This window comes from Patella vulgata, chromosome 5 (assembly GCF_932274485.2).
Source record: "Patella vulgata chromosome 5, xgPatVulg1.2, whole genome shotgun sequence".
NCBI lineage: Eukaryota > Metazoa > Mollusca > Gastropoda > Patellidae > Patella > Patella vulgata.
In genome coordinates this window covers 10,196,783-10,221,908 of record NC_065883.2, presented here as the reverse complement: position 1 = coordinate 10,221,908, position 25,126 = coordinate 10,196,783, and the positions used below count along the sequence as shown (strand labels likewise).

The following is a 25,126-nucleotide window of genomic DNA, read 5'->3' as shown; positions in this document are numbered from 1 at the left end:
GGAATTTTGACATACGGGGGTAAGTTAAAGTTTTCATTTGAGAGTTCAATGTACTCTCACATTTGGTGGGTGGATGATCGGATAAAGAAAAAACAACAAACAATAAAATTAAAAGAAACAACTAATACGAACCATAACAGAGTTTATCTAATGAAATGATATCACATGTTCTAGAAAGATTAACATACATGTAGTTTTACTAATCAAACAGTATATTTATGATACATGGCGTTTCTAATTATAAACATACATTTCAAACAGTATATTTATGACACATGGTGTTTCAAATTAGAAACATACATTTAAAACAGTACATTTATGACACATGGTGTTTCTAATTATAAACATACAGTAGAATCTGTATTAAGCAGCCACTCAGGGGAAATGCCATAAGTGGCCTCTTAATAGGAGTGGCCTCTTAATAGGACAAAGAAAAGATAACTCTTAATAAGACAAAGAAAAGATAACTCTTAATAAAAGGGAACTGTGTCAGGTGGTTTATTAAAACAAACAATACTTATATTTCATTAAACAACAAACAATGTATATCTCATTAAACAACAAAGAATTCATTAATTTTTGGTTGTTTAGCACATTTTTTAACAATCAATTTTGATGTGATGTCTCTAGCACTCATAATGGCATCCAAAAGTTCAAAATTGCCCTCCCTTTCTGCCAAAGTTTTAATTTGGTCACAATAACTTAAAGCTGTGTCCATATTAATACATTTTTCACTTTCTATCTCTTTTAATTCTTCCTCGTCATCACTTTCGTGGTCATAATTTCTTTCTCCTATCTCCTCGGCTAATAAATCATTAGCTGATTTTGTCCAGTCAATTTCACCGACATTCACGTCACAAGTTGCTAAGTCGCAGTCTATTGTTGGTAATGAAACAAAGTCTGTATCAAAAACTTGTTTTGACAACCTTAATAGTGAAAGTGGCAAATTAAATTCGTCGTCTTCGTCACTTTCACTTTCAGCTTTGTCAAGTTGAAAACCACAACGTCTAAAACACTTCGTTATAGTTGTATCCAAAACACTTTTCCAAGAATTACTTATCCAATATATTACAGTCAGTATATCTAAACATTTAAGAATCTCTGTGTTTGTGGAGGTCGTGTCTTTTTCCATCTGCATGATCACATGTTCTAACTGTCTTTTCCGATAATGTTTTTTAAACGTTTCAATGATCCCTTGGTCCATAGGCTGTGGCTTTGATGTTGTATTAGCTGGAAAAAACTGGAGCTTAACGTTGGACAGTTCTAAATGTGGATGTGATGGCGCGTTATCCAAAAATAAGAGAATGTTTCTATTTTCTCGCCGCATCTGCTTATTTACTGACAGCAGCCATTCTTCGAAAATAGCCGCCGTCATCCAGGCCTTCTTATTGCTTCGATACATAACGGGAAGCTTGTTCACGTCCTTCACCTTGCTAAAACATCGAGGTTTTTTGGATCGTCCTAACACTAGGGGTTTCAGCTTTTCTCCGGTCAAACTGGCACACAATGCAACTGAAAGTCTCTCCTTTGACCGCTTTCCTCCGGCACAGTCATCCCCCTTAACGTGGAAAGTTTTCCGCGACCCGTCTTTGTAAAATAAACCGGTTTCGTCCATGTTGAAGATGTCTTTTGGCAGAAACCCACTACACAACTGTGGCACTTTTGATTTAAAATAGTCTACTACACCCATATCCACGTCTGCCCGCTCACCGCTCATACATCCGAAAACTATATTGTGTCGGGAAAGAAATGACCGTAGCCATCCGTTAGAAGCTTTAAATGTTTCTAATTTTAAATTCTCAGCAAACTGCAATGCCTTTGCTTGTAGTAGAGGCCCGTTCACTGGGGCATTTCGTTTCCGACAATCTTTAAAAAATTCCCAGACAAGGGTGTTTATGTCTTCGTTCCCTGTCACACGTTTTGCACGCTTTCTATCTGGGGCACAGACCTGAAATTCTTCTAACACTTCTGCCTTTCTCTTCAAAATATTCTGAATCTGCGTTCTGCCAACACCTATCGAATTTATAGTGACCGCTTACAAGGAGATGTCGCTGAATAGGAGTGGCTGCTTATACAGATTCTACTGTACATTTAAAACAGTATAGTTATGACACGTGGTGTTTGTAATTAGAAACGTACATTTCAAACAGTATATTTATGACACGTGGTATTTGTAATGAAACAGACTTATTATGTATTTATGAAACATGGTGTTTCCAACCAAATGGCATTTCTTACACAAATTGATCACATAAGTTCTAATCAAACAGAATTATGTATTTATGACACATCGTGTTTCTTATCAAACAGTATTCATCACACATATTTATAACACTTACAGTTTCATGTTATTTACATTAACAATGGTCTGAACAGTAACTGTCCTGTGTATGACACTTATCGTTTTATGTTATTTACATTTACAGTGGCCTGTACAGTAAATGCCCTGTTTATGACACTTATCGTTTTATTTTAGTTACATTAACAGTGGCCTGTACAGTAAATGTCCTGGTGTTGTCAATAAATCCGTTCTCAGCAAATCGTAGTTTATCCCAGCTTATCATAGGCCCATCATCCGTATATCTCCTACAAGGTGAAAATGTATCTGAACGTTGTTTTACTAGTGATTTACTCTCATCGATGATATTCAACAGTTTCAATGTCAAACTAGCTCTAACGGTTTTAATAGTTTTATCTTCTACTGTCTTCAATCCCACGGTCATATATAATGTTTCTTGATTATATCTCATACGTACACGCCATGTTAATCCTTGCATTATTATATCATCACTATAGTAAAACCTACCAGGCCTCACCGTGTTCAGACTAAAACTAATGGTAAATATTGGGCCATCCACAGTTCGTACGTCTCCACCAAATGTTGCTATTTCATCCAGTAGTGGTTCTGGAGGTTCTCCACCCAACGTTGTTGTCTGTATTTCACCCAACAGCTGTTTTAAGCAATCCACATCAACATCCGCCATAAAATAATAAGGATGTCTGACTGCGGGTTTCTGTAAATGTGAAGAGATGCTGTGATCTGTTCTTGTCAGAACTTCATCTAATCCTTGTGCATCTAAAGCTGTAATTATAGATCTGTTTTTTAAAATATCATCAGAATATTTATCCCAGCTTTCCATTTTACATGCCACCTTGTCGACATCGTTAACTAGTTTGGTGAGTTTGTTGATTTCATCTTCCTGGATTTTATTAATGTCATTTTTGATTGTATCTCCTATCTTCCCGAATTCTTCACAAATATTGTTTATTTGTATATCAACATTATCACACGCTGTTTCACACGAGTCATTCACATCAGATATTAAGGTCTTTAAAAAGTCAGAATGTTCTTGCAAATCTTTTAGCTTCTTTGCTGATTCTGTTTTCAATTTCTTCACAATTTCTCTCATTTCCTTTTCTACGTCATCTAAGACTGCCAATGTGTGGTCTTTATGATCGAGAAAAACACAAACAGAACAGCATGGTATGCGACAATCTCGACAATAAACGCCAGATTCTTTCTTCTTGTGTTTTGTACAATATGTTGTGTCCTCAGAATCGTCTTCTAGATAAAAGTTGGTGACATACTGACGGGCACCACCTCTTGGTACTGTAGTTTGTTTTCGACAAATTGGGCAGTTAAACGTGTTGACATGCGTGCGACTCGCGATAACACCATCTATACATTGTTCACAGAAGGTGTGGTGACATGGTAGGAATCTGGGCTTATCAAAGTTACCTTGACAAACAGAGCACGTTTTATTAGTACTAGTAGCCATTTTGTGCCACGTCAAATACTTCTTCTTAATCCATATCCTGTTTAAACAGGTAATGTGGTTTTGAATAAACTATTATTATTTTTTATTATGGAATCAGACCACCGTTAATTCAACTCGTTTGATTAGCAATGGATATAGATCCTTCTAATGAAAGCGGGCGAATTTACATTTTCTGCCAGGTTTTGATTAATATTTATGATATTGAGGCGGACGGATAATAGAGTTAAGGGGTTGGTAACGTGGCAATCATAGAGTTATTAATAGTAGTTAATCTGTGGTTGAAATCCAAGGCGGATTTTTATATTATAATGGTTACTAGTATGCTACTTTCAGTTTGTGTATCTCACGTTTTCAGTGGTGAAAAGTTCTAGTTTGTGTGTCTCAAGTTTTCAATGGGGAAAAGTTGGCACCGGTCAATTGGGTCAGTGGTCGAACTCGGTCTGTTGCGAACTGTCTATCGGCATTGTTTATTGATATTGCAACTTGCTTTGATTGTGGATTTTAAAAGTGCTAATTCTTTTTTGTAAACTTCAAACTGCGTACCCGCTATTTATAGTATGTACGCACAAGACGTAAGCGCGCTTCTTCGTTAGCCCAGTTGGTTCAGAAAAGTAGGATGTTAAACCCAATTCCATTTCAATGAATCTTTTGTATTTTACAGGAATGGTGGCGATCAGAGTAATGCTCGGTGACCAGTGAAAGATCATCGTCAGGCTATAAATCTATTTGTTAAGGCCAGCTCAATTTTTGTCAAGGTTCTTGAGATGTAAGTAAGGTTAGGGCACGTGATTGTTGGCAAGATTGTAGGTTAGGTTTAGGGTAAGCATTGGGGCTAGGTCCAGGGTTAGGGTTAGGTTTGGGATTAGCGCTAACCCTGTTTACATCTCGTGACCTTTGACGAAAAATTGAGCTGGGCTTATCATTTAGCACTAACCATCATCGTCATCCATATGTTTACATGTATATATTTTATCATTGCTTGATAAAGTCGGTCAGAATGGCGTGCTGTGTAGTTCAAAGCAAACATATTATAAGACGGACAAATTTTCAAAGCTGGTATCACCAATGACATTCTTGTAAATGCACTATCTTTAAGTTTCGAACACCACCCTGGGCTATATCTCCTCCTAAGATGAAATGGTTTCAATGTCATACTTTCTAAACCACTGCCCGGGCAAAATTTCCCTCATAGGCTCATGGCACACTGTATGGCGTATGCCCGTCTTCATTAACCCAGTTTAGGAGCAGAACAGTAGGACGTTAAACCCGATTTCATTTCATTTCATTTCTAAACCAGACGGACCGATGAAGACGGACATGCGAGAGACATTTAGCCCGGACATCAGCAGCGTTAGGGACTACTCTTATTTTTGAATTTCCACTGGCACGGGTTCTTTTAAATGGATGACTATATAGACACTGACTTGTCGTACACTCCGCAGGGGCGAATTAGGGAATCGGCCGCCGGAGCAGGGGCGGATCCAGGAATTGTTGCAGGAGGGTGTTTGCCAGGTTCCTGAGATAATATATCCCCCCGCCCCCTCCCGTCTCGTCTCTATCGTCATTTTGCCGTATATACATACACATTGAGCTTTTTAAACAGAGAAATTCTACACCTCGTTTGACGTCAATTTTTATTATGAATTAATACAATGACATTGTGATTCAATTTCATGGATGAAAAGCATTAATTGTGATATCACATAATGTCTATATCATTATCTCGTGCTTTGAGTGCCCATCCTGCCCCACATCTGACGATAAAGGATAAATCACACGGCCGAGAAACTTTTCTCACAAAAAGTGTTAATTTACAAAAAGAAAATATATAGGCGACCCCCCCCCCCCCCGATCCGTCCCTGCGGAGGCGGCATATTCCGAGGCGAAGGGCCCTAGTCAGCGGGGTTTGAAGGTCTCTCATAGAAAGGGTACTTTCCTATCGATTTAGATACAAACTGGGACCGATGATTTCGTTCCCCTAGCGAAAAACAAATGAAATTGGGTTTAACATTCTGCTTATCTGCAACAACTGGACTAATGTGCTATGGAGGGGGGGGGCATTTTGCTCGAACAGCTTCGTTTCCCTCTACTCATCTTCGAGATCCCGATGTTGGGCTTAGAAGTTTCTCGGAATTTTCAGGTGAGGATTCTAGTTGTCAGTTGGCAAGCGTTTATTCGTTTGGATGGGGTGTAAAACCGAGGCGTGCAGGTGGAATTGGTCTTAGCTCCGCTGCCCGGGCAAAGTTTCCCGTATCACACTTCATAAACAATGTTGGTGGAGGAAAGTATAGTACATTAACCCCCATGTTATGGACATCTCGATAGTACTATAAACATCTGACATTTCCATGTGGCAAAGCAGAGATGAAACTCTCATTTTAAAAAGAATATGGGAAGCTTATTCAAACCATACATTTTCCTGAACTCATTACTGATACGGATTTATGAACATTTTTTGCGCCAAAAATGTAGTTTCAACAGGGGCGGATCTAGGAATTTTGAAAAGGGGGGGGGGGGCGCTGCAAAATGAAGGCATTGACCGCGGAGACGGGGCACGCCGCTGAGGGGGGCGGGGCCAAGAAAATTATCCGTCATTTCCTTGCATCTGTAGCCATTCCAAGAGCTATTTCCCAGACTGGTGTGTTTGAGTCGATGGTTTGAGTCATTTGGGATCCCTACAACGGGTTGGTAACGGACATATTTGAGTCTGAGAAAAGGCACTTTCAGCAGTAAAAAAGGGCACTGTCGAAAATTCGCGCTCCCCATTGAATCCGCCTCTGTTCAATAATGATAGAGGTTCTGCAATGGCTAATCACCCAATCCACGAAAACAAAATTGACTAATAGTCCAGTCAATTTGTGGTTTGACCTAGAAAAAAACGGCAACATAATTTCTGTTTGCTGCAAACAGCTCCTCAGACCTGGCCCCGTTTCACAAAACATTCTAAGACTTAAGTTAAGAATTTACTCAACTTTCAATCACTGGTTATGAGAATATCATTAATCCAGAAACACAAAACTTTGTACATAGTTTCTTATTGATATATCTGATAGATTCAAACAACAAAAGTTTTATTTTAGTTAAAATAAGGTGAACAATTTTGAGTAAATTCTTAACTTAGTCTAATACCGGGACCTGGACAACATAATATTAAATTATAGATTATTATAAGAGAGTGAAAATGTTTAAATAGCATAAATCCAAGATGACCGCCCTTCGTCATTTTTTTCAGTCAACTTTACGCTGTATAGATTATATTTTGGGCAGAATTGCTCAAATTAATAGTTCAATCCGTATTATAATTCCGTCGAATTATCGTGGAGAGATAATTCAATTGTAAATGCTGAATTAAAGTATTTGGAGAAATTTGTTTAAAATCTTAATCCGGGTCTGATAGTGGAACACAATGAAGAAAAATGAAATGGGGTTTAACGTCATACAGCGTAGAGTGTGCTATGAGGGCAATAGTTTGCACGGACAGTGGCAGTACGACATCTCTTATATGAAATTCCAACTGTCAAGGGTTCTTTGAGTTGAACGCCAATGTGTACACGGGACCTACGGTCTACTCTTATATACAATTCTAACTGCCAAGGGATATTTTACGTGCATATGTACAAGAGACTTCGATTTTTCGTCCCATCCGAAAGATTATACGTTGTTGACCGGCCCTCTGGCGGTGATTTAGTGGGTAAGACACGGATTCGCTAAAAGAAGATCCCGGGTTCGATCCCGGTATTGACCGAGAAAGTTTTCCATGATTTTCCAGTACGGATGGCGTCTTGTCGTTCGGATGGGACAACAAGAAGTTCCTAGCTAGACCCTGATCTCCTGGCTATAGTGAGCAAGCGCTTTACTCACTGGTACCCCCTCCCCCCCCCCACCCCCACTGCTGAAGACCCCAACCCGCAAGCGAATTATTGAAATATAAATGGAGCATATGTTAGTCTTAAAATGACCTAGTTTGTGTCGGGTGGGGGTTAAACCCCATCTCTTCCTCTCTCTCTCTCTCTCTCTCAAAAAGCGAAATAATACGTCTACTGTTTCAGTTTCCGTCTCTCTTTGGAGAGTTGTGTATCCCAGAGGAAAACAGTTCAACCCAAACTAATATTCAGTGAGACAGTAAGAATGTAGTTTTGGCACAAATTGAAGCCTCCGATGTTTGGTTGGATTACCGTAGTAAATTGAGAGTTCGTGCATGGGTGTATCGTAGGAGAAGATCTAGAAGGTATAGTGTGGCGATTCATCAGAATATAGGACCGGGCTAGGTAGATTTAGCTCCTTTAATACAGGATTAGTGTGATCTATCTTCTGCTTGTTGCTGATTTATTTGAATGGAATTGCAGTATTGACTAATACTGTTAAAGTGCGACCAAATTATAAAACTTACTTTTGCAGGGCGCGATGGCGCGGACAGAAAATCTTTGGAAACACACAAGACCAATTTCCCTAAAGTGACAAACCACACTCGGCAAACCTCAGCAGACTCCAGTACCCTACATGGGTACCGGAATCTGCCGAGGTTTGCCGAGTGTGACATGCCACTACCTGTCATACAAGTCTATGTTAAGCCGATTTTTTTTTCTGACATAGCCTATGTCCCTTCTGGCCCTCCTAGCTCCTACTTAACGATCTCAAAACTCATCGGAAAATGCCACTTTGTTTCACGATTTTGGGGAAATAGGTCTTCAATCGTATGTTATTCCCGGACACCAGTTTGCCCACGTCATGATCTGGTAGTACACAAATCGGACCTTTTCTAATGTAAGAAATTAATCGTATTATAAAGAATACTGCTCGAAACCATGGATTGGCATCATTGGAAAACGAGAACCAATTTCATGACATAAACCCTTACATAGAAAAACGGTGGATTCGCGAAACGATAGGTTGCCAGGCAACAAAACATACGTCCACAGCAGCTAAATCGTCCGAGCAGTCAACAATTGTGGACGCCGAATCGACGGACCGACAGACGGGCGGGGGCGACGACAATATACGACCACATTTCAATGTGGGCGTATAAAAACTGGATGTTAGTAACAATTTCATAAAAGTTAAAGAAGCCAATAGTGAGGTTCGAAGTTATTGTGTCACAAGGGACTAGCAAATAATATTGCTTATCTCTGCTTGAGAAAATGCTCATGCTCATGGCCAGATATTCACTTCAATTAGAAGCACCAAAAAGTGTGACTGACAGACAGGTGGCCACACCCATTTTGATAGTTTTCTCCTTTCTCTAATCAGATCAGGTAAAGGAATGGTTGAGAAGTATATTTTAAACATGTAATGAAACGTGTCAGTGGGGGGGGGGCGGACAGTGAGTAAGGCGCTAAATCACTAAACAAAAGGTCTGGTGTTGCCCGAGAAAGTTACCCCAGGATTTTCCAGCATGGTTTCCTCTTGTTAGTGGTTTAGGATGTGGGGCCTGGCAAGCAACAGCATACACATAAAACAATCTGTGACAGTTGAAATTCAATTAAGAGTGGACGAAAATGAAGCTGTCTTGGCAAACTTTCCCTCAAAGTGCGTTGGTTCCGAAAATCCTATTTCTTTTCACTTTGCAGAGGACAGTAATTATAGACCCTATAATGGGCCCCCAAAATGAATTAAAAACATTTTCATAGATGTTTTGAAATCAGTGCCACACTCACTGAGTCACAATGGCTCCTCTCAAGACCTGGATATGGCAGGGGGGGGGGGGGGAGGTAAGGCCACTCAATACAAACTAGGTCACTTTGGGACTAACATGGTTCAATTTTATTTCAATAAATCACTGGCACATGGGAGGAAACCTACAAGGTTGGGAATGAAATGTGGTTTAATGTCTTATTGTTCTGCTCCGACTGGGCTAATGACAACGGTTTATACGCCATATAGTGCGTTATGAGAAAAATTTTGCCCGGGCAGTGGCAAGGGATTTTTAATGTGCATGCCAATGTATACACAGGACCTTGGTTTTCCATCCCATCCGAACCACTAGACAGCTGTCTGCCAATGCTACAAGGTTGAACACTTGGACAGGTTGCCCTACTCCTTGTCACTTAAAAGCTTAGGATCAAATCCATCACACCACTTTACTCAATGTCAGGCCTCATGATCTAAAGGGGGGGGGGGGTAGATGGCCGAATGGTTAGAATGTGCACGCTGTATCTAAAGGTCCGTCATTGAGTCAACTGCCGGGGTTTCGATTCCCCGGTTGTACATGGCAAGGAGTAGGGTCGCCTGTCCAACCTTGTGGGTTTTATCTGGGTCCTCCAGTTTCCTCCCACTGCTAAAGACCCCTTCGCGCGCAAGCGGATTATTGAAATAAAATTAAGCCATATGTTAGTCCCAAAATGACCTGGTTTGTGTCAAGTGGACGTTAAGCACCATTTCTCTCTCACTCTCATGATCTAAAGCACAAGTGTTAAAACATTCAACCACCTTACCCCTAAAACAAAACCCGGATGTGGACAGGATAACATAAATATATAATAAATATAAGAGAATTATTTTTAATAAAGTTTAATTCATGGAAGCAATACCTCAGTTGAATCCAGATAGTGTATATTATTTGATGTGGCATTTTTCTCAACAAATAAAGCAGAGTATGTTCATAAAATCAATATATATTACATTCTGGATTTGGACATGAAAACTTAAATTACTCCATCATAGGAAAAAATGTACAACATTGCATTAATAATTTAATAGAAATAAACCTAAATTATTTCCCATTTGACTCCAAAAATGTACACGCATGTGCATGAGCATGTAGCGATTTTTGAGTCCCATCCAATTTCAATTTAAAGTAAAAGTTTCAACATTTTCACCCATCACAAAATAAATTATGGTCTTCAGTGTATTATTAACTTTAAATTAGATTTTATCAATGGGCGTCCCCGCTGAATGAATTCCCTCCAGGTGTCGCTAGTAAAAACTCGGTTCCACGTGACTTTATCGATGGTAAGAGAACCATATCGGTATTAAATTCCATATTAACGACAAAAACTAACGTTTGTCAACACAGGAGTTCATAATGAATGTACAGGAAAACTGTGCTATAAGGTAAACAATGAGGTCACGTTGGACCGCCTCGCCTATAAATTATGTCCCTTTATCTTTAGCGAGGATGCCCATTGTCTGCGATATCACTACTGTGGAAGTAAAAGTTAAACCTCAACCAGTCAGTTGATTTCATCTACATACGATTAATCTACGATTTAATACTTTGCGTGTGATATATATAATCGAAAATAAAAAAATAATTCAACATTTCTAAATCCATGCAAATTCAATGACATACGTTACGTGATAATTCATTAAAATTACTAAGACTTATACACTTATTATCTAACTAACAAAGGCATACATTTGAAGGTCTGTGAGCAGACAGCTGGTACGAGTTTATTTAACCACTGAACAAATCTGTGACAATAATTCCTATCCATATCAACACTTATATATGAAAAGTCATAGTCCATGACATGGCATATCTGCTTATACAGTATTTCTAAATCATTTTTATTTTTTTTTTTAAACGCTACCGATTCAACTTCCAGAATATTTATGTAACCATATAATATTATAAATTCATAACCTCCCTATTATTATAGTCCATTTATGTTTTCAGTATTTACATTCCTATACAGCTGAGTGTACATTTGTCAGCGTATATAGTCAAGGTGCTGATGGGTCCGACAGAAATCAATCAATCGCGGTTTTCAAGAGATCCTAATGATATATTTACACAACCCTTGATAGCTCATACTGTGTGTAGCTAATTTATACATTGATTTATATAGAGGGGGGTCAAATTTATTTCAGGCAAGTCTCTGCTTAAACATACATTATGCAAGAGCTAAATCTGTCTATTACAGATCTTTCTTTAGATCTGAAATGTTATCTAAATTATTAATTAGACATTAGTTAACTTATCCAGACCATAATTAACTCTCGATGTCATCGCTAGCCTGCGATATTTTCTGAATTAGAATCCTATCTGTTGCTTAACACTCATTGATAATTAAATCAAAAAATGGATAATCGAGACTATATTTTTTATCGTACTGACTTTAGTAATGATGATCGCTAAATTCTCGGATCAGAATGGATCAATTTGACTGAATTTTTCAGCAAATTCCCTTTACATTATCTAGATTTTAACAATTATAGTGAGAACTGTCAGGTCTTTATCTTATCTCCTATAATGTATCTTTAAAGATTTGAGAACCAAAAATTTACAAGGGCTCTTTAGTTCACTTGAAATCAAGTTATTTCATGGTTTTTATATTTTTTTAGTTTATTTCATTTTTTTTAAACATTATTTTATTCAGATTTGTGTCTGAATAGGGATTGGGGAACAAGCATAGCCTATATTAGACCCTCTCCCGATTTCTTGTAAAATGCAGATTAACTATCCATACATTGTATGTGATCAATTTTTCAAGATGGCCATATATTACAGGTATATATTGCTTTTACTAAATGCCCTTTAAAAGGACCATTGCAAAATATTAACCCTTGCGTGCAAATAAAACCTACGGTCAGATCTCTATCCACCTACTAATTGCATCCACAGAGTAAGAAAATTTTAACATATTTAAATTCTAAATAACCAACAGTTAATTTATCATTTTTCTTATCGCAGTGTCGTTCAACCCACACTCTCAGTTCCACTGGTTATTTGTTTAGACGCAAATGTTGTAATCTTGTGATGGACCCAAAACAGGATCCAAAATAATGATTTAAGTTCTACTTGACAAACTGTCAGATTCTAATAAATTATTACCTGACATTTGAACTTTGTGTTGGACAAGTATTATATACCATTTAAAACATAATTGCGTGCCGTACAAAATGAAAGGCACCATATGGATTGTGCCTGACAAGTCTGTATTTGTGCCTGACAGTGCCTGTGAAGGAGAATGCTAGATCAAAGACGGTCTCGCACAAATGACGTCACATGGATTGTGGGTAAGTGTTAGGAGTTGTGCTAGCCCTGTTTACATCTCAGGTTCTTGACGAAATCTGCAGCCCTAACCCTAACCCACACTCCACATAATGATGTCTTAAGTGCTAGATCGTCTCCTGTTTTAGCTTGATAACATTGAGAGAATACTCTTTGAAACCTCATCCAATTATATTAGCTGTTTTCCATAAAGTATGCATTATAGTTTATTATAGTAGTTAAAATCACCTTGACAAATTTTTAATTCTTGAAACAATTAGACTATGTTTCTAACTAAAAAAAAAAAAGGATTAATTTCAAAATATAAAGCAAATAAATAACTTTTTGTCAAAACAATATATCTACAATATAGCAAGTATTTCCTTAAAGATGCATTATGTAAGAGCTAAATTTGCCTAATGAAGGGTCTTTATTTTGACTTCAAAGGTTTATAAACTATTATTTAGATATTGATTCACATGGCAAGCCTTAATAGAGAGAGAGAGAAAAGGGGTTTAACATCCACTTGACACAAACTTCGGGACTAACAAATGGTTTAATTTTATTTCAATAATTCACTTGCACGTAGGGGTCTTTAGCAGTGGGAGGAAACCGGAGGACCCGGAGAAAACCCACGAGGTTGGACAGACGACCCTACTTGTTGTCACGTACAACCGGGGAATCGAAACCACGCCAGCTGACTCAATGACAGGCCTTATGATACAGCACGCACGTGCTAACCATTTGGCCATCCAACACCCCACAAGCCTTAATAAACTCTCTAGACCATCGGATGGCAGAGATTTTAACATGATCACCATTTAATGACTTAATTTATAAATGGCAAAACGAGGCTAACAAATACCGTTGTTATGGCAAAAAAAACAATCTATGCCACATTTTGTCAGTGATAACTTCTCTAAGAATAAAGAAATTTGAATGAAATTTTCAATATCTTCAATGACTTAATTTATAAATGGCGAAACGAGGCCAACAAATACCGTTGTTATGACAAAAAAACAATTTATGCCACATTTTGTCAGTGATAACTTCTCTAAGAATGAAATTTACAATATCTTCATTTTGTATGATATATTTTTGAATTATTGAAGCAAGAACTTCCAGCTTCTTATCTAAATCTTACACAATGCTTCTTTAATACATGTCTAATAATTACTAACTGGGAAATCAATTCAATATTTTACGGTGTATAGAATTTTATTAATATTCAATCAAATAACAGTTTTGATCTTACTGCCATTGACACAATAATAATCAGCATACAAACAATTCCCTTAAACCTGTTTTACTACCGTCTCTGTCAGCTGAGCTTACAAATCTGATGAGCGACCATCATGTAAAAATGGGAGCCAACTCTCTCTTGAAAACACGAATCACTGGATATATCAGTGTGGTATATTTTGGTAGGTTTATTTGATTGACCGTTTTCATAAAATCTTTCTATTCACTGTATACATCAATGAGGTAAGTTTATTAAACACAAAGTTTTCATTCTGTGTCAAATACGTCCCGGTCACGTTTTTTTATTTTTTTTTTTACATTGTACTGTGAAGTCTTTTATTGGGCCGCTTTCCTGCACTTTATTAGATGCTATACTTATAATCACTTCCCATTCAAAATAAATGAAATGAAATGGGGTTTAACGTCCTACGTTTCTGCACCGACCAGGCAAATGAAGACAGGCCATTAAAAATAATAAAGGTGCTTTCAATTTTCAGGCCAGTTGAGGTCTTTTTCGTACGGAAAATTCATCTATCGGTAATTCTGGGTTAGGGTCAGTGTTAACTACTGTTAACCCTTGTGGCGATCAACTCTGCCTGTAGAAATTCCTGACCTCCCCAAATTAGACTCTACCAAGAAAGATTACCTCACATGAAAGAAAGTGACCCAATACCATGTTATTAAGATCCGAAATAACTGCATATGGCAGGAGAATCAATGGATACACAATTTGAAATAACTTTTATTATTTCAATTCAAAGTAATTATTACTGCTGTAGAATTATACAGATATTATGATTTGAGGTTAAAGGAGCACTAGAAAAACTACTAGGGGCCATATTTTATTCCGAAAATTTAATTCCATTTATATTTTTAACCGTGGAGAGACGAAGGCTCAGGATCTGAAAACCAAGCGAAAGAGACAGTAACATTTGCAAATGGTGTCTAGTCAAACAAATATTATATACTCATTTGTACACAACTAGTCAGAATGTACATAAAAAAAAAAAAAATTAAAATTTCAAGATTTTAAATAACATATGTACATGCACAAAAATTGTCCAAACACTCAAATAAAGATTGCAAAAATATATCTATTTTTGATTGTCAATGAAAGGTGTGAATAATTCTTGCAATCTTCAAGAACTGGGGACACTGGAGAGATATTGTATCTCCTGGATTGAAATGACTTGTCGATGACTACAACAATTTAGGCAAACTTTTACACGAGCTTCATATCAGTAAGCAGTTTAATGACCATTGTGTCCATTATGTTCTGAATTAGATATCTTCAAAAGGTCCCATATAACAACCAGATTCAGCACCAAATTAGGCAGGATGAATCTGAAATATTTTTGTTTTATGATGATGAGAAAAAGACACTTTGAAGATTTTACACATGGTCAGTTTGCATAACGCCACATGAAGTAGGGAAAAGATTCAACAATGTTCATTTAATCGCGGAGTTTCAGCACTTTTCCGATGGCAATTGTTTTGCCTTCATCTCTAAGAGTAAATCGACCCATTTGTGGAAAGTCTTTGAATGTTTCTAGGCAAATTCGACCGCCATTAATTTCTAATCTAGCTATGGCAATCTGATCCTGTTTGATAAATCTAGGTTTTGTGGCGATCTTTTTCCCGGTCTTCTTATCTAGAAGGCAGAATAATGACGTAATGGTAGCCTCTTCCGAGCAGGAGTGTATGTGTAAAACACAGCTATAACCAGCACAGATAATGGATTTGTATTCTAATATAACAATCTGAGCATCAAATATTTTTGAGGTATGGCAGAGATTACTAGGCGAACATAAAACAAATCCTTGAGAAACGTCGTCTTCTTCCACTCCTCCCAACTTAAGTTTAACGTTTTCCCCAGGCCACGCCTCATCAGCATCATCTTCATCCGACCAGATCTGGGTAACTTTCACAGTTTGTTTATTTGGCATCAGCAATAGTTGAAGATTTTTAGATATTACTCCAGATTCTATTTTTCCTAATACAATTGTTCCCATGTCTTTGTAGCGATCAGCAATAGGTAATCGAACAGGGGCATTCACATCTCTTTCAAGAGGTGCGAACTCATCCAGAAAATTAAGTAATGATGGACCTCGGTACCAAGGACAGATGTCTTCTGACACGGTTTCTTTCAAGAAAGCTCCTGTAAGACCAGAGCAAGGCATGAAAAAAATGTCAGTTTTGGGGTTAAAACCACATTTCTTCAAATAGGGTACCAGCTTTTCTTTACATTCATTATATCTTTCTTCCGCCCACTCAACCGTCGGGTCATCCATCTTGTTTATTAATACAACTAAATGTTTAACCCCAGCCGTTTTCACCAACATAGCATGTTCTCGGGTTTGACCTCCTCTTTCAAATCCAGTCTCAAACTCTCCTCTTCTGGCAGAAATGACCAAAATGGCCAAATCAGCTTGTGACGCTCCGCCAATCATGTTAGGAACGAAGCTCTTGTGACCAGGAGCATCGAGAATAGTGAAATGTTTTTTATCCGTCTCAAAATAGGCCCTTCCTACTTCAACAGTTTTACCCTTTTCTCGCTCTTCGGAATTTGTATCTAATGCCCATGATAAGTACCAAGATTCTCGATTTTTCTCTTTGGCTTCTCTTTCATATTTTTCTAGTGTTCGTTTATCTACCATGCCGGTTAGATATAATAAATGGCCACCTATCGTTGATTTTCCTGCATCAACATGACCTATAAATACTATATTGATATGTTCTTTTCTTTCGACGACAGCCGATTCATCATCATCAGTTGTTTTTTTTACCGCCCCTTTTGCTGCTGCAGCTTTCTTGACTGGTATTACCTCCTCCTCCTCTTCTTCTTCGTCTTCTTCTTCATCCAATTCATCAACCTTCTCCCAATCATTGGATTCCGCGGATTGCTTTTCTGCGGAACTGCTACTTGGCTGCTCATTATCTTCTACTGGTGATGAATCATTCACTTTGTCATTTACCTCGTCGGGTGGGGTTTCATCTGGCGAGGGCGGAACATCTTCTTTGACAACCGTTTCTTTCTTCACATTTTTAGCTTCTTCTTCTGGTTTACCCATACTAAAGGGTGGGGCAAACACATTTTGTCCTGGTACAAAAGTAGGGGCGTTTACATTTAAAGCGCTTAGAGGTTTAGATAAGTCAGTGTTTGGATCTCCACTGCCACTACCAACATCATCCCAAGCGTCTGGGACAGCATCGTGACCATTCTCAGACGACATTTTGCATCAAATATGGAGAAATATGTATGTTCTGAATTTGGCAGATGACACGTGACCACCTTTGTCTCAATATTTCGTCAAAACCAAGAGTCTGAACACGAAACAGAGTTTCACTCAATATATCAGTTTGTTTACAACGTATTCAGCTCACACACGTCAAATATGCAGATTTCAGAAGATAGAGAAATTATTTCACAATGCCAAGAAACAGCATACCAAAAACGTGGTTCTAATGTCTCTAAATTACGACCTTGACCTCCGATTATTCACTCCGGGCCTATTAAAACCTGTAAAACTTATCACACGTGAACAGATAGATTCTCGTATACACATCCCAGACAACGATAAAAAGAAAAGCACTTTGATTTGAACGTATTTTATTCCCGAATTATAAAATTGTTCATGTTTTTTCTGCGCGTCTAAACCGGATGTTTACGGAAAATACCGGATACTGCCGAATGCCACGTTAACATTAGAAATCGCACTTGTTTTCCTCTTCGTACCACGTTGAAGTTGAATTGAAACAGATATGTGGTTAAAGATGGATTTTTTACAAGTTTTTATAGTCATCTTAGCAATATGTTTGTCCAGTATAGACGCAATTATGTTTCATTTATCTCCTAACCAGAAAAAGTGCCTTCGTGAGGAGATTCATAAAGATGTGTTGGTAACTGGGGTTTATGAACTGTCCGACGCGCCTGGACAAAAAACACATTTGACTGTAAGTGGTGCCGTTGAACATGTTTTTGGCTTTTCAACTCGTTTCTTTAGGAAGCTATGTATTTGTTTTTTTGGTTATTTTTATCGACGTATTTGATTTTACGTAACATACATATAGACAAATGAAATGAATCTTTAATTAATATTTAATTTGAATATCAATCATACTACTAATACTAGGCCTTAGGTTAGGCCATACCGCGGCACACCGGTACATTAAAGTCAGGGTTCTCTGATAAACTAAGCTTAGAATAAATTTGCGGAGTGATTCAACACAGGAGCTTTAGATAATGGGGGGGTGGGTGGATGGCCGAATGGTTAGCACATGCGTGCTGTATCATAAGGCCTGTCACTCATTGAGTCAACTGGCGTGGTTTCGAATCCCCGGTTGTACGTGACAAGGAGTAGGGTCGCCTGTCCAGCCTCATGGGTTTTCTACGGGTCCTCAGGTTTCCTCCCACTGCTAAAGACCCCTACGCGCACGCAAATTATTGAAATAAAATTAAACCATATGTTAGTCCCGAAATTACCAAGTTTGTGTTGAGTTGACGGTAAACCCCCTCTCTCTCCTTAGATAATGCATGTAAGATCTTTCATTGCTTTTGATCACATGCCTATTCTAAGGAGTAGGTTAGCCATGGTGGCTCAGTGGGTAATGTGTTGGCTCGCTAACCAGGAAGTCCCGTGTTCAATCCCTTCTCATTGATGTAGGACAGAGGGCCTAGCAGAGAATGTATAGTCATTCGGATGGGATGAAAAACCAAGGTCTTGTGAACACATTGACGTGCACTTAAAAGAACCCTTGACAGTTGGAATTCGAAAAAAAATAAAGTAGGCCGTCGCGCTGCTGTCAGGGAAAAATTTCCTTCATAACACACTGCATGGCATAAGCCCGATTGCCCGTCTTCATTAGACTGGGGGGGGGGTTGGATGGCTGAATGGTTAGCGTGTGCACGCTGTATCATAAAGTCTGACATTGAGTCGAATGGCATGGTTTCGAATCCCCGGTTGTACATGGCAAGGAGTAAGGTCGCCTGTCCAACCTCGTGGGTTTTCTCCGGGGCCTCCGGTTTCCTCCCACTGCTAAAGACCCCTACGTGCAAGCGAATTATGTAAATAAAGTTAAACCATATGTTAGTCCCGAAATGACCTAGTTTGTGTCGAGTGGACGTTAAACCCCATTTCTCTCTCTCTCTCATTAGACCAATAAGAGCAGACCAGTAGGACACTAAACCCCATTTCTAAGGAATAATTTCATATGAACTGTATAAGGAGTAGGGTGGCCTGCCTAATTTCATTTGTTTTCTTTTCGTCTTCCCGTTTCCTCCCACTGCTAAACAGTAACAGACACATGCATGCAATCAAATTATTGAAATAAAATAGAGTAGTCCCGTTTGTGTTGGGTCGATGAATATCCTGAATTAAATTTCAGGTACAGATAAAATCGCCATTTTGATAGTGTCTAAATAAAGGCGGGAGTATATTTTCTTTGGATGGATAATATACATGTAGATTTCTGCATAAATAGATTGAATTATATTTTTTGATTTTAGGTGACAGACTCTAAAGAACATATTTTATATTCTAAAGAAGGTGCTACCAAAGGAAAGTTTGCTTTTACAACTGAGGAATATGATATGTTTGAAGTTTGTTTTGAAACCAAGATGCCAGGAGGTAGGTCTATATTAGATTATTGAACATATTTCAATATTAAAATGATAAAGAACATTATTAAGTTAATATAATTCACACAGAACGAGGAGTTTAAATCCTTTGTGGTTCGAGACAAATTCTTTAGATCATAAGGTCAGTCATTAAGTCAAGTGACATGGTTTTCTGTGTGTTTATCCAGATTTCCTCCGACCACTTAAGCAAATGATTAAAATGATATTGTGTCATATCCCAAGATGACCGTGTTTGTGTCATGTGGACTTATCCCCTGGCCTTCTCTCTCTATCAAAATGCTCAAAGTACCGGTACTACTTTGATAAGACATTAGACATTAGATAAGACAGATACCCTTTTCATTCCTTTATTTAGTACTTTTAGGAATGAAATTGGGTTTAACATCTTTAATTTCTGCACTACATGGATTAAATAAGACAGACTATGCAGTGTGCTACATGGTTAAGACACATATACACTATGCAGTGTGCTACATGGGTTAATTAAGACACGACATATACACCATGCAGTGTGCTACATGGGTTAATTAAGACATATATATACACCATGCAGTGTGCTGCATTGGTTAATTAATAGGATACATATACACCATGCAGTGTGCTACATGGGTTAATTTAGACACGTATGCAGTGTGCTACATATACAAGTTTATTATACCCAGATAAGTGATATAACTAGCATAATTTCTGTCAGTGGATTTTTTTAATGCGAAGCCAATAGTATACCCGGTATATGAGATCTCGCTTTCTTACCAGACCCTCTGTCCTACACCACTGACAAGGAGAAAACAGGAATGAAAAGCCTGATAAATTTCTCGACCAACACAAGAATTGAACTTGGGAACTTGTGGTTAGTTATCCAGGGCCTTACTCTGTGAACCACCATGGATCACATTGATATATTATATTTAATAGCTGTGATCTTATTTCAAGAAATGATGAAATGTGAGATTATCATGATTGTATTGTAATTATTTTTTGTAGGTGGACAAGGTGTAGATCGTGAAGTTTTACTCAATCTTAAACATGGTATAGAAGCTAAAAGTTATGATGATGTAAGTATCTGTAGTGGTAAAAGCAATTAATGACATCAGTGTGAACTTTCCTTCATAAAATGTTTGAGCAAGTTGGTTTAAGGTCAGCTTCCACAAAGGGAAATATCAATAGGATGTTAAAAAGACCTCAGAGGAGTTTAAAGATACATTTGCCTATTGCAATTCTTTCTCTAGGCCTTAAATGTTATATAAGGCTGACCTTAAAAATATCTTTGTTTCGCCTAACGCGACCGACTAACTAAAACCACCCCCGACTTAAATTATTTTATTGCACTTTTCCGCACGATCGTTAAAAAAAGTGTTGAGGGAGTTTCTGGCAATTCGTGTGCGAGTCGTGCATCACGAAAAATCCTGATGTCATTGATTTGTTTGACAATAAAAGAAGACAAATGTTTGCACCCGGAAAATTATCAAGCTGTCAAATTAGCTCTTAAAAAAAAATCTGAAAAAAACCCCGACCTACCGACCCTTCTCCTCGATTGTGGGTCGGGTTTGGTGAAACAAAGATATTTTTAAGGTCAGCCTAAGTAGACATTTATTAACTTGCCAAGACCATAATCAATTCTCGATGCCATCTGTTGTTCAATATTTTCAACGGATTTAAACATGATTGAGAGTTAATGATTTTATTAAGAAATGTATAATTGAGGCTTTGTTTACTATCGTAACAATGAAAGCAATGACAATCAAGACCTCGCTATATTCTTCAAACAGTCCTAACGTCGCTCAGAATAAAGTAATTTGACTGAAATTTTTGTTCTGATTTTAGATAGCAAAAGCTGAAAAATTGAAACCTTTAGAAGTAGAATTGAGAAAGTTAGAGGATTTGTCTAAATCTATAGTAGATGATTTTGCTTACATGAGAGCGAGAGAAGAAGAAATGAGAGACACAAATGGTAAGTATAATATTTATATATTTTACTGTCAAATTGTCTCCGAGTTCAGGCATCACTCTCACAACTGGATTGTGTTGAGTTTGAATCCTGATTTTAAGCCTTAAGAATGGTAAGGCTGATATTGAAAATATATGTCTCCTATTTGAATATTTGGAGCCACAGTGGCTAAGACACTTACTCGCTAGCCTGGAGGTCGTGTATTCGATCCCTGTATTGGCCGAGAAAGTTCATCGGGATTTTCCGACGTGGTTTCTCCTTGTCAGTGGTGCAGGACAAAGGGTCTGACCAGACAGCTGCCTAGTCATTCGGATGGTACAAAAACCTGAGGTCCCGTGTATCCATTGACATGCACGTAAAAGATCCGTCAGCAGTTGGAATTCGATATAAGAGTATGCAAAAGTGCTGCTGCCCGGGCAAAATTTCCCTCATAGCACACTGTATGGTGTATCCCGTCTTCATTGGCTCAGTCAGAGCAGAACAGTAGGACGTTAAACCCCATTTCATGTCATTTCTATTTGAAAGTTTTACCATAATTTTTGGAGTTGTAATGATGTTAAAATTGATTAATAAAATTACCAAATGATTGTAAATTGGTTTTTTTTCAGAATCCACCCACTCTCGAGTAATGTATTTCAGTATTTTCTCCATGGGTTGTCTATTTGGTTTAGCAACATGGCAAGTCCTGTATCTCAGACGTTACTTCAAAGCTAAAAAACTCATTGAATAAATTAAATACTTATTAGGAAAATGTAAATAATTTTACCATCTTGTACAGGCCATCATATTATTTTTGAAATTATTAACATTGGCGAGATAAATTCATTTCATTTAAAAACCTATGTTGATGGATTGTTATCAAATTATTTGTTTGGGTAATTTTTATGTTATCTATTCGTATATATATATGTATTATCAATTGGACGTAAAGAAATTCATATATTTATTATGCCTTTTGGCCTTAATTATGAAAATTTAAACTGAAATATTTTAAGGATACAGGATTTTCATTGGTTAAGGGATGGCCGAATGGTTAGCATGTGCACGCTGTATCATAAGGTCTGTCATTGAGTCAACTAGGATGGTTTCGATTCCCCGGTTGTACGTGACAAGGAGTAGGGTCGTCTGTCCAATCCCGAAATGACCTAGTTTGTGTCGAGTGGACAGACGTTAAACCCCATCTCTCTCTCTCTCATTGTACAAATTTCAGTTCTTAAAATATTTTCTTTTCAAGTTTTCGTGAATAAGGGCCCAGGATGTTAAAAAATTTGTAGAAATAATTTAAAAATATAAATATGAGCGATATACCGGTAAAACAGAGTTATAGATCAGAAATATCAAACTGATCAGCAGTGAATATTCGCTAGTCGGCTACAGTCATTGATAGAGATGACATCGAAGCAACTTAATGAACCCCAAATATTAACTTTTTTCCTTCTGCAAATAACATTTTAAAACATTTTTTTCAAGCCTTAGAAAAATAAATTAAGGTGTTTGAAGTATTTGTAGGTAAACAATATTTCCTATTTAGTGTAAATGGGTGTGTAAAATGAGTAAACAGCACCATTCTGCCTGAACCAGTAATGTCTTATGTAAACAATGCACGCGCCATTAGGCCAATGAATGACGCCGTGTGATGTGACGTCACATGATAAAGCAGTAATTTTTTACAGAGCTATTAGTCTACGCAGTACCTCTGTAAAACAAAGTTATAGAAATGTATAAAATAGTCACCAGTAATTTATCATATATTAATCAGTGTAGTTGCTAGTGCTCACATTGATACTGATTTATTTTACTGTCTGAGTATTCCATGGCATTATTGAAATAATATTGAACCACAGGTTAGTCCCGAAATGACCTCTTTTGTGTTGAGTGGATGTTAAACCCCATTTCTCTATGGCAATATTTGATTTAAGTGAAATGATCAGTTTTGGAACAGCATTCTCAAAATTTCTAGAAAATATATATCTGTCAAATCAATGTAATTAATTTATCTCGATGTTTTTTTAAAAAAAAAATCAGTTCCAATAGATTTAAAATACTAATTTTATTTTAGTGTTTGTGTGATCACTAACTTGGTGACCTACCAGTGATGTAATTTTGCAAATGATCAGTGTCAATACTGGTCATTGGTCATTTAATAAAAAGTATGATAGGGCATAGTATCTTCATGATATATTTATTTGTTTCAACAGTTTATATGATAAACAGATTATTAACAATATACTATACTATGTTTTAAACAACAAATTATGATAATAATAATTTATATGAATTACCAGCAATATAGAGAATTAAGATCAGCTAAATTAATGAATGAAAATTTTTTATTAATGTTTTGATGTTTCTTTGTGTGTCGATTTTGTAGAATTAGTAAACATTTGGATCGGAATGTTTCTCAGCGTAATAAATGAGTTTGAAATATTACTATTTAATACTGCAATGTAATATGGGCAGCACCAATTAACATCACATTGTGGTCATTTTGTATCTAGAGTACTTGTGTTATTTCTTTGATTGTTGGGTCTTCCTGGAACTATTTATTGTGGTTCTATGAAGGCTTGTTGCTGCATAAAAATTTAGATTCAAACAAATAAGATAATTTTATATTGTTTGATATTGGATGAATGAGGAAACTGGAGATCAAATGTTTAAATTATATATTAATATATATCTTTGTAACTATGGTAACAATACGAATATCTACATGGTAGTTTGCATCTTAATTAATGTATCCTAAAAAGAAACCTAAACACATTTACAAATGATTGTTATGGATGATGGTTAATGAATATTTATTTTTACCTTGAATGTATGTTTCCAGAAGTCAGAACCTCACTTCTGCCATCCAAGTGGCAGATACACAAGATGATAAAACAATTTAAGTTCGATGTCTGCTTTTAACAGAAACTGGTATTAACATATCTTTGACAGGAGACACATACAAAAAAAAGAGCCAAAACCCCTACTTATTTAAATCAGGGCTTTTAGGTTAATTAAGAAGGTTTTAATTGGGAGGTGGTATTTGTTGTATATAATATTGTGTAGTTCAGTAGTTATCATGCTCTGTACTCATTGGTTAGGTTTGAAATAGCTGAAAAGGAATTTTCTACTTTCATTTTTTTAGAAATTTTCCTCAAATGCTGTAAATGTTGCTTTCTACTATTCTGTTCATTTCTCTGCATTTTGTTAGCTCAATTTGTAGTAATGGAAAATGAAATTTTCATCCTGATGTATAATTTCCGTTACGTTAGATTTCACTATTTATGTTGTAAGTGTGGATATCCTTTCTTCAATAAATACTGTTTGTAAAAAGAGAATCTGTTTTTTATTTAAAATTTTACCCAGGATTTACCTGGGCCCTTATTCACGAAAACTTAAACTAAGTTACAACCAAAATTTTAAGAAATACTGCAACTTCATTGGATATATGCAAATTGATTTTACTAGTCAGCCAATCGAATTGCAGTATTTCTTAAAATTTTGATTGTATCTTAGTTTAAGTTTTCGTGAATAAGGGCCCTGGTCTTAAAGGATCTAAATCGCTAATAATTGGGACCTAGAAATTGACAAAAATGGGTCGC

General features: G+C 37.0%; 3 protein-coding genes across 3 annotated transcripts; 1 reads left to right on the top strand and 2 right to left on the bottom strand.

The window, feature by feature from the left end:
• Positions 1–482: 482 nt before the first annotated feature.
• LOC126821964 (tigger transposable element-derived protein 4) lies at positions 483–2,029 on the bottom strand (the record flags this gene model as incomplete). The annotated part of the gene is made up of 1 exon (XM_050550645.2): positions 483–2,029. A coding segment is annotated over one exon (1,476 nt), but the record flags the coding sequence as incomplete, so codon positions are not given.
• Positions 2,030–10,270: 8,241 nt separating this feature from the next.
• Positions 10,271–17,443, bottom strand: LOC126821941 (eukaryotic peptide chain release factor GTP-binding subunit ERF3A). Its single transcript, XM_050550599.2, has one exon. The coding sequence runs from the start codon at positions 17,184–17,186 to the stop codon at positions 15,408–15,410; it is 1,779 nt and encodes a 592-aa protein (XP_050406556.2). The 5' UTR covers positions 17,187–17,443; the 3' UTR covers positions 10,271–15,407.
• Positions 17,444–17,622: 179 nt separating this feature from the next.
• LOC126821958 (transmembrane emp24 domain-containing protein 10) lies at positions 17,623–24,453 on the top strand. Its single transcript, XM_050550637.2, has 5 exons — positions 17,623–17,907; positions 19,460–19,580; positions 20,576–20,646; positions 21,416–21,542; positions 22,148–24,453. The coding sequence occupies exons 1-5, from the start codon at positions 17,716–17,718 to the stop codon at positions 22,267–22,269; spliced, it is 633 nt and encodes a 210-aa protein (XP_050406594.1). The 5' UTR covers positions 17,623–17,715; the 3' UTR covers positions 22,270–24,453.
• The last annotated feature ends 673 nt before the right edge of the window (positions 24,454–25,126 follow it).

Bases quoted from the DNA above. Each gene is read 5' to 3' on its own strand.
- LOC126821941 (XM_050550599.2), bottom strand. From the start codon at position 17,186: ATGTCGTCTGAGAATGGTCACGATGCTGTCCCAGACGCTTGGGATGAT.
- LOC126821958 (XM_050550637.2), top strand. From the start codon at position 17,716: ATGTGGTTAAAGATGGATTTTTTACAAGTTTTTATAGTCATCTTAGCA. The intron at 17,908-19,459 runs GTAAGTGGTGCC...TTTTGATTTTAG, and splicing joins GACAAAAAACACATTTGACT to GTGACAGACTCTAAAGAACA. The intron at 20,647-21,415 runs GTAAGTATCTGT...TTCTGATTTTAG, and splicing joins AAGCTAAAAGTTATGATGAT to ATAGCAAAAGCTGAAAAATT.